This window comes from Staurois parvus, unplaced genomic scaffold (genome assembly GCF_062004578.1).
Source record: "Staurois parvus isolate SC_StPar_1 unplaced genomic scaffold, SC_StPar_1.0 ptg001037l, whole genome shotgun sequence".
NCBI lineage: Eukaryota > Metazoa > Chordata > Amphibia > Anura > Ranidae > Staurois > Staurois parvus.
This window is the reverse complement of record NW_028318833.1, coordinates 1,258,145-1,274,056: the sequence shown is the minus strand read 5'-3', so window position 1 is coordinate 1,274,056 and position 15,912 is coordinate 1,258,145. Positions and strand designations below refer to the sequence as shown.

At 43.7% G+C, this 15,912-nt stretch overlaps 1 protein-coding gene across 1 annotated transcript in view; it reads right to left on the bottom strand.

The window, feature by feature from the left end:
* Positions 1 to 15,912, bottom strand: part of LOC149441015 (uncharacterized) — a gene marked incomplete at its 3' end in the record, with an annotated part of 73,510 nt that overhangs the window by 19,183 nt on the left and 38,415 nt on the right. Inside the window, 2 exon segments of the mRNA XM_089657892.1 lie at positions 10,695 to 10,966; positions 14,043 to 14,322. Coding sequence (XP_089514018.1) covers positions 10,695 to 10,966; positions 14,043 to 14,322 — 552 coding nt within the window.

Genomic DNA, 15,912 nt, shown 5'->3' with positions numbered 1-15,912 from the left:
GGTTTCTATGTTTCTAGATTTTGCATGCTCCAAATTTAGTAAATCTCTCCCACTGTATATATATATATAATTTTTCTTTTTATAGATACTGGATATATGCATTTGTGTACATGTATACATATATACTGATATTATAATAGGGGGTCCTCCTGTGCTGCTATACAAGTCTATACGGGAGCAGCTCTCATCCAAACATCCCCTCAGGATGGATATAAACAATATTGACACTATGATGCAGCGCTACATATACAGCTGGCTGGTGGATATACCCACCCTATATATTGGATAATAGTAAGTAACATATAAACCATACAATACAATTTTCTATATATGGTGTTCAGGGGCGGACTGACGACTCATAAAAGCAATGTGGGCGTGGTGTAACGCGTAGAGGCGACGTGGTGATGCACTTCCAGTAGGCGCCATCTTGGTACACCAGGGTGCATCCATTACATCCATGTTAGTGGTGGAAAAAGCCTGTTGATTTCTACAGAAATGTGAGTGGACATTTTGGCAATTTTTATCCTATTTTAGCAATAAATACCAGTATTACACTATGGAGTTTTTCTTTTTATGGTCCCATATGATGTGCTTTAATGAGCTTACATACTGACGCCTGTGGATAGAGGTATAAGAGGGAGTGAAGGAGCAGGGGCTGTGGAGCCTGTCCCACCCGGAGATTGTGAGCAGGATCCAGGGTGATCCAAAAGGCATTGTGGCCCTAGCGCAGCAATGGGCAAACTACGGCCCGCGGGCCGTATACGGGCCGGCGGACCTTTTAATCCGGCCCGCGGAGCTAGGCTCCCACTAGGCTCCCGCTGGGCTCCTCTCACAGTCCGCCCTGAATACCGGTGTAGTATGAAAATTTGTCTCCTATGAGGATCTGTCCCCCTCGACGTATCTGCGCATGTGCCGGAGATCGCCGATCGGCTGCTAATGCCTGAAACTGGCACATGCGCAGATACGTCGAGGGGGACAGATCCTCATAGGAGACAGATTTTCATGCTACACCGGAACGGCGCGGGAACACGGCGAGAGGAACGCGCGGAGCAAAGGTAAGTGAATTGACACAGGGGGGACTTGGGGACTTAATATGGGGGATGAATTAATATGGGGAATGAATTACTATATGGGGGATGAATTACTATGGGGGATGAATTACTATATGGGGGATGAATTACTATGGGGGATGAATTACTATACGGGGGATGAATTACTATGGGGGATGAATTACTATGGGGGATGAATTACTATATGGGGGATGAATTACTATATGGGGGATTAATTACTATGGGGGATGAATTACTATAGGGGGGATGAATTACTATATGGGGGATGAATTACTATATGGGGGATAAATTTCTATGGGGGATGAATTACTATATGGGGGATTAATTACTATGGGGGATGAATTACTATATGGGGGATGAATTACTATGGGGGATGAATTACTATATGGGGGATTAATTACTATGCTTACTATGGGGGAATATTACTATACTTACTATGGATGACACATACACATCATTCATCTACTCTTGGTCCGGCCCCCGGGTCCAATATATGAACCCATTGCGGCCCTCAAGTCAAAAAGTTTGCCCACCCCTGCCCTAGCGGGTTGCAGTGGGAAGGTGAGCGTGCATGCCTGCTGTGTAGGATTCTCACTTCACTTTCTCACCAAGCACAGGAGCACGCATGAAATCGCATGGCTGGAGAGACCATGCAGCAGTTTGAAAGTTTCATATGGACTTTTATGTGTTATTGTGGTTTGTTTTAATACGGGTCATAGTACGTATCACCTATGTGGTAGTTTTTATCCCTGTGTAGGGATTCATTGTGGTTGTAATCACGTTCATTTCTGCTATAATCAATCCCTAGACGGGAAGGAAATTTATTCACCTATATTGGTTCTATAGAAACTCTTACTCTGCACTGATTATCACTTGTGTATCACCGAATCAGATCCGATTAGATCCAACACCATATATAGAAAATTGTATTGTATGGTTTATATGTTACTTACTATTATCCATTATATAGGGTGGGTATATCCACCAGCCAGCTGTATATGTAGCGCTGCATCATGGTGTCAATATTGTATACATATATACTGGTGCATAGCAGCTTCTAACATCAGCTTGCTCTATTAAGCTTTGACAATAAAACCTAGAAGCTGATTGGTTTTTAGGTTTCTAGATTTTTCATGCTCCAATTTTAGTAAATCTCCCCCACTCTGTACATATATATATATACTTTTTTTGTTGCTTTGTCATCGGATCCAGCAACAAATGCCACAAGAATACTAAAAAGGCAAACCTTTTATATGTGTAAAAATATGTGTTTTCATCAATATTTCTTGAAATTCTTGTTTCATTTGTTGGTGGATATGATTTCAAATTAAAAAAACCGCACACATGTCTGATACAATTGTTTTTAAGCTCAATATTTTAAAACAACGGTTTATAATATCCAGTTTGAACATGAGTAAAATCAAAGTTTATTGTGGAGGAAACAGATATTTGTAAGAATCTTTAGAAATGCGGTAATAAAACAGATCCTACATGGCATAGCGGGAGATTTCCCTTCTGACATGGAGCCGGTCTACATGAGCACTTTGCTCTCTCCAATCAGGTAACAACCTGAAAGAATCTCGAGTGAAACTACAATAAAGTCCAACTAAGGATCTTCTTGTTTCCTGATTAGTTGTTTATTGCTTTGTTTGCATAAAATCAATATCAGATTGTACTGATAGCCCCGTGTAGTGACTCGGTGTTCAGCAATATTTCAGGAGGCGGAGTTGTGACACATATAAATGAAGGGGGAGGGGATTATTAGAAAGTGTAGTCGCACATGCGAATGCTCCCATAGCAGATCAGTGTGTGCCAGGCCAATGGATGACCGCCGGCACACGCTGATTGGCGATGAGAGACTCAGAACACATTTCTGTAAACAAGGCAGCGGGGATGTGCTGAATTTTGTTCCCCCCACCAAGCACTGTTAGGTACACATTTAACCCTTTGATCGCCCCAGATGTTTAACCCCTTCATTAGTGTCATTAGTACAGTGACAATGTGTATCTTTAGCACTGATCACTGTATTAGTGTCACTGGTTCCCACAAATTATCAGTTAGTGTCAAATTGTCCACAATATCACAAATCCACTAAAAGTCACTCATCGCTGCCATTTCTAGTATAAATAAATAAAAATTCCAGTATATACCATAGTTTGTAGACGCTATAACTTTTGCGCAAACCAATCAATATACACTTATTGGGATTTTTTTCTTTAATCAAAAATACATATCAGAATACATAGTAGCCTCAATTTATGAACAAATATAATTTTCTTATTTTTTTTTTCATTGGATATGTTCCATAGCAGAAAGTAACAATGTCATGTTTTTTTTTTTGAAGAGTTGTCGGTCTTTTTTTGTTTATAGCACACAAAATAAAAAACCCAGAGGTGATCAAATACCACCAAAAAAGGTCTATCTGTGGGGAGAAAATATGACATAAACTTCATTTGGGTGCAGCGCTGCATGACCGTGCAATTGTCAGTTAAAGTAATGTAGTGATCTATAGCAAAAAATGGCCTTGTCAGGAGGGGTAAGTGGTTAAAGAAAACAAATCAGCAGATATCCATTACCATTGACCACCAAATAAACGCCCAATTTGACCTGTAAAATACAAGGGGAGGAGGAGGAGGATACATGGCAGGGGTCCCCAAACTTTCTAAACCAAATGGCAAGTATTATGTCCTACAGATTTTAGAGGGGGCTGGACTGTGGCCAGTGGGAGTATAAAATGCCTCAGGATTGATTGTCTGTGGAAGTAAAAAATATTACATAAAGCCTGAGGTCAGTATGAAGAGGATTAATGCCCCATCGTTCAATCGTTCATGTTAGTGTCAGCAATATTGCTCCATATCTGGTGTCAGTGGGAAGAATAGTGTCCCATTGTTGGTGTCAGTGGGAGGAATAGTGCCCCATTGTTGGTGTCAGTGGGAAGAGTAGTACTCCATTGTTGGTGTCAGAAGATGCACACATATTTATCTATTTTATATGTATTGTAATAATTTTTAATTTATTTTTACTTTCTCTCAAATCTGAAGTAGATAGGAAAGGTGTCAGATTTATTAGTTTTGTCATAAGGGCTTTGGTGTTGTTTTTTTCAGTCTTTGAAATGAGAAGCAGATCACAGGCCAGTTTCTCAATAGTAGGCTGAAGCTCCAGGATCTGAATCCTCTCCTCATGGCTGCTGTCCTCCACATCATCAATCACCACAATCACATTGTCTCTCCCTGTGGATGCACATCAACCATAATAGTCACACTGCTCTCTCTCTTCTCCATCCCTTGTCCCTTCTCTATTCCTTCTTTCCTTCCCTCCTGTCCTTTTCATCCTTTGTCTCCTCTGCTCAACTCTCCTGTTCCTTCCTTCCTCTCCTCTCCTCTTCCTTCCTCTCATCTCCTTTCCTGTTCCTTCCTCTCCTCTCCTCTTCCTTCCTCTCTTCTCCTTTCCTGTTCCTTCCTCTCCTCTCCTTGCTTCTCCTCTTCTTCCCTCCCCTCTAGAATCATACTGGCTTCCCCCATTTCCTTCCCTCCTCTCTCCACTACTCTTCTCTACAATCATATCTTCCAATCTCCTCTCCTCCCCTCTCCTCTCTTGTTCTCTTGTTCTTTCCTCTCCTCTTCCTTCCTCCCTTCTTCTTTCCTGTTCCTCTCCTCTACTCTTCTCCTTTCCTGTTCCTTCCTCTCCTCTGCTCGCTTCTTCTCTTCTCCCCTCCCCTCTAGAATCATACTGGCTTCCCCCATTTCCTTCCCTCCTCTCTCCACTACTCTTCTGCTCTAGAATCATATCTTCTACTCTCCTCCCTTCTCCTCCCCTCTAGACTCAAACCCCACCCCCTTCCCTCTCTTCTCTCCTCTCCTCTCCTTCTTCTAGAATCATATATTCTCCTCTCCTCTCGAATCATATCATAACAATATCAATAATACAATTGTCAGTCCCTTCCCTCAAGCCAGGGTACTAGGTGTATTCCTGGACTCTGGCCTGTCTTTTCAGACCCAAATCCAATGACTGTCAAAAGCTTGTAGACTTCACCTCCTTAATGTCTCTAAAATTCACCTCTTTGTAACCAATAAAACCACCAAGTTACTCGTTCACTCCGTTGTTATCTCTTGCCTGGACTATTGCAACTTCCTTCTCCTAGGGTTACCTCTCCATAAGATATCTCCTCTTCAGTGTATCATGAATGCTGCTGCCAGGATCATCTACCTTACCAACCGCTCAGTGTCTGAACCCCGCTCTGCCAATCCCTCCACTGGCTTCCCATTGCCCAGCAAATTAATATAAAATACTAACAACAGCATACAAAGCCATCCACAACTCTGCCCCGAGTTACATCACCAATCTTGTCTCCAAATATTGCCCAAACCCCCCTCCCTGCTCCCCTCATGATCTCCTGCTCTCAACCTCCATTGTCTCATCCTCCCATGCTCATCTCCAGGACTTCACCAGAGCATCTCCCATCCTCTGGAACTCTCTACCTCAAACTGTTCATTTGTCCCCTAATCTTGTTGCCTTTAGGCGATCCCTGAAAACTCATCTCTTCAGGGAAGCCTATCATGCCTCCAATTAAACATTTATCACTTCCAACAGCTCATCCCCCACAGTAATAACCTTTTGTACCACTTGCTCCACCCTATTAGATTGTAAGCTCTTATGATCAGGGCGCTGTTAATGCTTTTGGTTTTGCTTGTATTGTAACTGTACTGTCTCCCTTTATAGTGCAAACTGTTGGCCCTATATAAATCCTGTATAATAATAATAATAATAACAATACATGTCCTTGTTGCTGATTTCCTACCTGTACTGAACATGTCATCCATCTTCTGGTTCACTTTTGCTCTGAAATAGCCTTTTCATTTTCAAATCAAACCGTTCATTTTGTTTGGTTTCCTGTTTGCAAGAACGGTGGCTGTTATGCCTCCTATTCCCCTAGCCACTGGTTTTGGCACATCCCTTCTGTAGTTCTTTCTCCAGGAAGCAGGGATGTCATTCAGTCCCACTTGCAGTGGTGGGCGGACCGAGACTCTCAGACACATTTAACATGTACAGGCCAAGTGTACCCTCCCACATTCACTACAATTCCCTTGGTTCACCGACACCTCTGCCTATCCAGCAACCTTTGGGATCTCTCTATCAGGTTTGATATACTCTTCTTAACAGAAACACTAAATAGAACTTGAAGAAGACCTTTTATCCTTATTCAAACTTTTTTCTAAGTCACTTTCATCACACTCTCCCTTATACAAACACATGTCATATTCTTTTTTAGTCTAGTAAATTATTATTTTTTTTTTACTATGTTTCCCTATTACATTTCTTATTTCTTGCCTAGAGAAAATGTGAAATATGAATATGAAAACACCGCAATTCTGTAAGTCTAATAGGGATTTATGTTTCATAACAAGAAGTCAGGAGAAAAAGCCAACATGTTTCTGAGGCTCAGGACTCACTCTTCATCAGGGCCGGGGAACAAGACAATACACGACATGTAAACACGAGGAAGATGGAAGAGGATACCTAGGCAAGAGTGACATTCCCTCAGCCACCCATAGCCTCTTAGGATATTCACGTTACTTATCCCAGAAGGCGTCCGGTCCGTAAGGCCTCATTCACACTGATGTACCAATCCGTACACCCATGGGAACGGCAGGATGAACAGGTGTGTCTTGCAGGACCTTGTAAAGCTGTTCAACACAAGGACAGTTGGCCAGCTGCATGGACCTGTATGGATCTTCATGCACATCACCACCTGTGCAGGTCTGATACATGGATCAGGATGCAGTCCCACATGGGTGAATATGGCCCTTGTACAGATTGGTGTGGCTGTGTGAATGAGGCCTTAATGTCAACATTTTGTGAGATTGTCAAAGCATTGTGAGATTTTGTGATCGCATAGCATGTCATATGGGGACCATGTGTTAAAGTCAGGAGATGACACATGGCCCGAAATGACCCTGGATCCAAGATGGTGGCACAGAGAAAAAGAAGCATACATAAAACTTCAGCTGCGAAAAAAACATTGATGGATTTGAAGGAATAGTATGTGTTTTTAATCCCTTCCTGCTGGCTGTACACATAGATGTGGTAGAACAGAGGTGGGTTTTGTTCCATGCTACTTATATGCATACAGCCAGCATGTGTTTTGTGCAAGGAGCACGCTCAGTTATGTGCCCCCAGCACTGATAGCTCCTTATAACACATTGATCATTACATGTTGGTAGAAGGGGCCCCCAATTACGTGGTCCCAGTAACAGGCAATCCGAGTGATCACAAGCCCAGGAAATGCCCCTGGCATTGAGTTCCTTAAAGGACCTGTGTGAGCCATAGGGAAGGAATTAATTATTTTGTTTTTGTCTTTGCTTGTCGCTATCATTCATAGTGAGGAGCCAAACTGCCCTGGTTTGGTACACTTCAAGAAAGTTCAGATGCCAAACCCAAACCCGACTGAAATCCATAGGAGCCAAAAACTGCCAAATTAGCAATTCCCATTCTGTGGGCTAATAGACAAGGAGGAGCTAAAAATAGTATGGGGGTGGGCACTGCCCCGGCGATCATGTACCAATACAAGAAATTGTTAAATAAATTCAGTTTGACCAGGAACCTCCAAATCCTTTAACCCCTTCACTCCTAATGGTAAAACAAATCTAAATGCCTAAGCACAATTTTGCAACTTTGACATTTGTTAGTAAAACCGTCCGTATCATCACAACTGCTTTGTGCATCCAGGTGAATTATACCTTGTATTCTTCAGTTCAAATCAGACTTTCATTTGGTGGTGAATGGTAATGAATCAGGGGTGGACTGACAACTCATGGGGCCCCCGGGCAATAGGGGATCATGGGGCCCCTGTGTCCTTGCCCAAACTTAAAAAGCCCATGAAAAAGGTACCAGGGGTATCTAATGGGGCCCCCTACTGACCTCGGGCCCTCGGGCAGTGCCCGAGTTTCCAAATGGTCAGTCCACCCCTGTAATGGATATCTCCTGATTTTTTTTTTGTCAAAGGAAAACTGGCCCAAAATATTTAAAAAATATATATATATTTTTAAATGTAGCTGTATATTTTTTGCAACTACCATAACCTACCAAAAAATATCAACTCAGAATAAATTCTCCTGCTCCTGATGATCTCAGCGATACCACGTGTGTATATGTTAGTTGTTTGTACCCAGAGTTCAGCCCAGAAACAATGGTGTGCATTTTGTTTTTGTTTTCTTTTTCATCCTGCCTAAAATACACTGACACTAACTGACACTAACTGACACTGATACTAATTTAAAAATTAAAAAAAAAATTCCTGACCAGAATAAAAATGACCATGACCCTTGATCTTTGACCCTGACCTCGACTAAACACTAACCCTGGCACTCACCTAGATAAAACCTTGATCTAGGTATCTCATTTATTTATTTTTATTAATATTATTATTTATTTATTTTTTTACACACACTTTTTTCTCTCTGAAAGGACAGAAAGAAATGCAATGGGGTTTGTTAACTAAAGCTGGTTCACTCACTCAATCAGCTTCCAGATGTTATTGCTAAAGCTGAATTGAACAAGCCAAGGATAGAAGCTGATTGGCTCCCATGCAGAGCTGCACCAGATTCTGAGTGAACCAGCTTTAGTAAATAAACCCCAACGCATCTCTTTTCCCCATTCAGTGAGATAAAACACAGGGGCGGGCTTCACAGTGACTGATAACTATGATAGCCAATCAGAGGCCATCACAGTGATCAGGAGACCATGGAAAAAAGCCCAGTCCAGTGGGGCCGCATATTTATGTACTGTCGGCGTGAAGGGGTGCCTGGAGGGTGTCATATTCCTACTCCCCATCCAGAGAGAGGCAACTACCAGAACCAATCCCCTGTATGGATTTCTCTGCAGCAGCTGAAAGCCAGCGGGAGGGAGAGGAGAAGAAGCCAACTTTCAGCTGCTGCAGAGAGAACCATACAAGGGATCGGTTCTAGTAATCCCCCCACCCCTGGTGTGCCGATCACCCTCCCTGCCCACATCAAATTCACCCAGCTGCCTGGGCCCCCCTGCTGGCCTCAGCCCTGTACAGGAGGACTGGTGGTACCCCCTTATCCACGACCCTATCTATAGAACTGTAAGGGTGTGACGCATGGATTAATACTGGTGTGTAATGTTAAACTGCAATATTCTCTTTGGTCAGTAGATGGCAGCAAAGTACAAGAATCGATTTTGTAGTGACCTTTGCTAAGACAAGATAAATGCTTATTTACCCTATAAAGTTTAATGAATACTAATTTAGGGCCGAGTAGGACCCTCAGAAGGGTCATATTGAACTGTAAATGCAGGTTTGAGGCTGCAATTAAAAAATGACTTACTGCATCACAAACTCTATGGGAAGGGGAGGAGTTCCTGTGCTGAGGAGGAAGTGGAGTCTGGGTCTGGCTGTTGGATGCTGAGGATGTCTGGAGAATCTGTGTGGGGCCTGGAAGAGGATTTACGGCTCACAGTGGAATCTGGCGAGGGCACCTAGGGAAGATTCCAGACGAGACCAGGAAACATGTGACTGTATGGTCCGGTTCCGGAGTGGGTCAGGAGAAAGCACCAAGAGCCTGCCAGGGAACTGTAAGTGCGGCTTTGCCTCAGCACATCGCACCACACGTGTTCAGTGACATTTTGGATATACCAGAAAGTTACAAGAGACACACTCCACTTTCCTTTGGATTACAAATAGTATTCCGCAATACTTAGGGTGCAACCCAACATTATATCTTGCTCAGGAACATTCAGGCGCAGCCAGGCTGCTTTCTGGACATTGGGGGAAAGTCCGCAAGTACGGGGTTAGTGTTAGACAGTATTATTCTTACTGTATGGTTATGCGCTGTTATCATTCTGTTTACGTATGTTCAGCTACATGATCACTATAACTGTTCAGTAAACGTAATTGTTTTAAAAGAACCGCTGTCTGTGTCTGTGTGCATCGTGTACCCTCTGAATCTGTGGGCCCAGCCCTCGGTCTTCCTTCAGTACATTCACACATTGGCAGCATGTCCTGCAAGCTCCTTCAGTTGACCGTTTTACTGCCTATCAGGTCTTTGTGATGGCCAGCCCAACAGCCAATTGAAGGAAACCACAAGTCAGTATAACGACCCTGCTGCTAATTGTGAGCCAGGGGCTTAGCATTGTTAGGAAGTGCTTTTACTGGCAGGATCTCCAGGTATGAAAGTTTGCAACAGATACACAAAAAATGGTTTGCTCAAGAAAGCTGTATATAGTGAGGCATGACACGAAACACAGAGAAATAACTGATTTTGGGTCTACACTCATTTCAAGGATATTGAGAAAAAGTCAAAGTGTTCCTTGAGGGACATAATATTAGGTAAGTTCAATGAACAAAAGTTTTTTTTCACATGGCTGTAAACATCTTTATTTTTCAGCTTATTGTTACTTGAAATAGCTGTAACTAATTCCATTGGGTGGCTTGCAGTGACATTTGGACTGTCTATGAACCCATTGGTCTCCTGGGGTGATGGTAGTTGTCCAAGAAGCTCACATTCTCCATACCAAAAGTCTGCTGCCACATAGAGTGATATCAGTAGAGAAATGATTAGAAACAACCAACTTGATATTATAATGATTTCTGAGGTGGAGATATACCAAACCTTCTTATGAACTGGAAAATAAAGCAGAAGTCATTTCTTCCCTCAGAATTTCCTTAAGTGTAATAAGTTTCTCATACGTTGTGCCCAGATTCCTGTCTACATTTAAACATTTGTTGGGCTTCTCATGCTGCATTTTTTCCGATTTATTGAAGAGTAGAATGTCTCTGGCCAACATTCCCAGACTAGGTTGATTCTCCAGAATCCAAGATTTTGCCACCTTATCGCTGTTCCCCAATTCATCCATCACCACAATCACTCTGTTTTTACCTGGAACAATCACAAGTGATGACATTAGTCTTAAGAAAAAATTGAAGGACTTATAAATTTACCTAATCCTGTCATTAGAAAATAATGGGGTCTAAATAAAATCCCCAGATCCCCATCCAGCTAGTCAACACATAGAAAATAATTGCACTCACCAACCACTTTATAAGGTTCACCTGTTCAATTGCTTGGTAACACAAATTGCTAATCAGCCAATCACATGGCAGCAACTAAATGCATTTAGGCAGCTAGACGTGGTGAAGATGACTTGCTGAAGTTCAAACAGAGCATCAGAATGGGGAAGAAAGGGGATTTAAGTGACTTTGAACGTGGCATGGTTGTTGGTGCCACACTGGTCCGGGTATTTCAAAAACTGCTGATCTTCTGGGATTTTCACACACAACCATCTCTTGGGTTTACAGAGAATGGTCCAAAAAAGAGAAAATATCCAGTGAGCAGCAGTTGTGTGGAGGAAAATGCCTTGTTGATGTCAGAGGTCAGAGGAGAATGGGCAGACTGGTTGGAGATGGTAGAAAGGCAACTGTAACTCATGTCAATATGGACCAAAATCTCTGAGGAATGTTTCCAACACCTTGTTGAATCTATGCCACAAAGATTAAAGCAGTTCTGAAGGCAAAAGGGGTTCCAACCTGGTACTAGTAAGGTGGACCTAATACAGTGGCCGGTGAGTCAATATGGGGTTTATTTACTAAAGCTGGAGAGTCCAAAATCAGACTCCCTTCTGCATAGAAACCAATCAGCTTTCAGGTTTCATTGCCAAAGCTTCATTGAACAAGCTGAGGTTAGAAGCTGATTGGTTTCTATGCAGAAGGGAATCTGATTTTGGACTCTCCAGCTTTAGTAAATAAACCCCTATGTGTCTAACATGTTAGATGAGAAAATGGGTTTTTGTTGCTTAGTAAATATAGTACATGTGAAGCCACACTGCCTTATTAAAGTGGAACTAAACTCCCACTGGACACAGGTGGGCTTATAACAGAACTTACCTGTAGGTACAAGGAATATCTCCTAACCATGCACCACTTAGGAGATAGTCAGTGTCCCTGCAGCTGAAGGTGTCACTGGCGCATGTGCTCTGAAGGAATGGCATTCCCATGTCGTTCCTTCAAAGCTCTGTGCCACTGCTGAGACTCCTGCACGCGTACACGGGAGTGACATGATTGCGGCATGGCCAGAGCCTACGAAGGAAGACCGGGTGAAGATGGAAGTCCTGTCAGTGGTGACAATGTGCCGCTGGAGAGCTTCGTTCTAAGGTAAGTCCGAAATTATTTAATCTATTTTTCTGCCTACCTTTATTACAACCCTAACCAGGACTGTTGACCAAGATTTTGCCTATTAGTTCGGAACCTCGTGGCCTGCATGTTGCCAACCTCTGCTTGTCCCTGACTTTGATACTGCTCGTAGCTTGGTACCTACCTGCTTGACTACCTGCTCAACTGTTATCGAACTCAGCTTGTGACTTGACTGTTCTCTACTGAAGTCTGAGTGATTGACTGCTGTGCTTCTTCATACAGGGAATTGGTTCCAGTAATTGCCCTGCTCACCCTTCCTGCCCACATTCAATTCACCCAGGTCCTGGGCCCCCTGCTGGCCTGGGTCCCATACAGGAGGGCTGGTGGTACCCCCTTATCCACAGCCCTGCGTTCACCTGTCAGCGGGGATCCCCACTGACAGCTGAAACATCAGTGCATGTTTCACTACTAAAATACTGCATGACTGATGGACATGCAGAATATCGAGGCTAATACTTACCCTAATCCATAAAAACCGCCACCACCCTTCAACCTCCCCCACCTAAATAAACACGCGACTTTCTTTTGGTGTAAAACCGGCCATAGCGGCCCATTTATTTAACATCACTCTAACATAACACTTCTTACAGTACACTGAAATAATAACTGACAGTAATAATCCCAACCGGGTCCAAGGTATTCAAAGGCACCGTTACTCACATCCAAAAACTTGACCGTATCTGACACCCAATGAAAAGGCCCCCAGCTGCTACTACACCACCTCGGGGACAATATTACAGTTACGTAGTCCCAGATACAGCCAATAAACTCCCACATTACCAACGTGACCTTATAATTGGGAAGGAACACCCATACCTACGATGGGCCCAACCCATAATCCACCAAATTATCACTCCAGCACCGCCTTCAAAGATCCAGAGATCCTTGTCAGCTGCCATGACAAAACAGAAAACCAGACAAACACCTCGGGACACAAATGCCTTTCCAGACAAGAAACAAACTGAAGGAACCCACACAAGACAAACAACAGGACAAACACAAAGAACAAACCAGAACCAAAACAGCAAAATAAAACACGAAAAGCTCCAGGGATGGAGGGCAGGAGAAACCACCCCCCGTGCTGACACAAGCTCCGAATGACCTCCGACAAGACCCAACCCACCTCCTAATCCTGGCAAGACCACCCCTCAAGGTTGCGTACTCCAATCAGGTGAGTAACCACCCCCTTACCTCCTGCATATACTCCCACCCAAATACACGCTCCACCTGGTCTGCACGCCCCAGTCATGCTGGCCCTCCCTTTTAGCTTTGCTCAGTTCAGGTCTTGACTTGACTTCATAATATAACTCATGCCATATTTTAGTAACTGAGCAGTATCTCACCACATACTCAAACGTGGAAAGACACCACTAAACAAATTGTTTGTGTTCAAAGTTCACAGTCAAACTTTCAGTAGGTTTGAATGTTCGATTGCGAACTGAACAGGGGGAGGTCCATCAATAGCACCTGCTCCCTTCCATTGCCCTAGCAGCCCCTGTCCAAAGCTTACGGGGTGCTCGGGTGGGAATTGTGCAAGAGGCCACCCTCATCATCTCATGTTCCTCAGTTACATGACAGCACCTCTGCAAATTGTCATCCCTAACTGCAAATTCTCTTCCACTTCTGAAACACACAGTATATCTAGTAATCCATACATTGGGAGGAGGCCTACCTTGGAGGCAGACCTTTCCTTCTTTGTTGAGAAAGTAAAGTGAGTATTGTTGAACCATGGGGTAAAGAAATCAGCTCTTCACCTAGATTCTTACCAATCGTAGTTGACAAGTATTGCAGCTCTTCATCATACAGAGAATTCTCTAGATCTGTGAAATGCTTGTGCCCCCGATCCATGCAGTGATACAGGATCCCGAATTTACATTGTGATACCGCTGATTGAAATCCCATCTTATTGTCGGGAGAAATCTGATGAAATATGACCCGATGGTTTCCAAATTCTGTAGATGACAGCAGTCTGTCCAACCAGTTAAACATGGACTTTTCTGAACGGGAGAAGACACCAATGACAGGAATATCCTGAGCTGATGTTGTCTGAGAAGATGAAAATATAACTTGGAGTCAAATATCAGAATATGAGAAAGACCGGGGTGCACCACCAATTATATAGCTTACCAGGGGCGGACTGACCATTTGGAAACTTGGGCACTGCCCGAGGGCTCGGGGTCAGTAGGGGGCCCCATGAGATGCCTCTGGTATCTTTTTCATAGGCTTTTTTGAGTTAGGGCAAGGACACAGGGGCCCATGATCCTCTATTGCCCGGGGGCCCCATGAGTTGTCAGTCCGCCCCTGTACCTGACATTTATATAGGACAGCAATGCTCCAACTGTAGCTCCAGTCTAGGGTATAGAACCGGACATTGATTTGATCTGCAGAAATCACAGATCTTAAGAAGAAAGGAAACATTATGTGTACAAGTTCTACAATGAAAAAAAGAATTGCATACAGTGGTACGCCTTGAACCCAATTGTAAGCTGAATAGTGCTCTGATTCATGGCAGCCTATTGTAATAGTTATGTAGGATTGGTTATTGCTCACCAGTGACAATTGAAGTGACTGTAGAGGCAGATTTTATATTTTTAAAAATAACAAACATGGTATATTTTCCTGCTTATGAGGAGCAAGAGCCAGGAGCGCTGGCAGGGACCTGAAAAGAGGAGGTTCAGGGCAGCTCTGTGCAAAACCATTACACAGAGCTTACCTGAACCTCCTCTTCTCGGCTCCTCTGCTGGCACTCCTGCTCCTCCCCACCAAGTGCCCCCACTGCAAACCGCTTGCTATGGGGACATTCGTGTCTACTCGCTCCCAAGGCCCACTCTGAGTGGGAAGCATGGCTTGGAACCACCCTCCACTCCCTTCTCACTGGCTGTGATTGACAGCAATGGGTCCCAATGGCTCCAGCTGCTGTGTCTGAGCCAATGTGGAGGGAGAGAACCAAGAGAACTGTTGGATTGAGATGTGGTTCAGTTAAGTATATTGGGGGGGTTGGGAGGGGGAAGCTGTTTGCACAAGGCTTTTTACCCTAATGCAGAGAATTAATTAAAGTGTTACTAAACCCCCAACAGTACAATCAGTCTGTAGATGCAGTAAAGCATGCTTGTTATACCCACTGTGGAACCTAAGGGGTTAATCCTCTGCATTGTGTAAAAAGGCTATTTGATCCTGTCTTCTCTGATCCTCCCCTTCTTCCAGTGTCCCCCTCTTATCTGCTGATAAGACATGTGGAGTCACTCTGCACATGCTCAGCTTGGTGTGTATTGCTTTTTTTTCCTTGAGAGAGTGCATGTGATCAGCACAGGGCCAATCAGCACTGTCCAGACAGAGGTTAGGGGTTCTGCATCCTCCCAGAGCAAAATGGAAACTCCTTCTACAAGTTTAACCAGTGCTCTGCTGGACACTGATAGAGGTCACAAGGCTGCTATAGACAGCTGAGGAGAAAAGGGATTTAGCAGTTTATATTTACTAAAATAATTGCATTTCCATGTTCTGTGTATTGTGGGAGACCGGATATAGTGAATGCGGGGTCCGGGGAGAGCGGATATAGTGAATGCGGGGTCCGGGGAGAGCGGATATAGTGAATGCAGGGTCCGGGGAGAGCGGATATAGTGAATGCGGGGTCCGGGG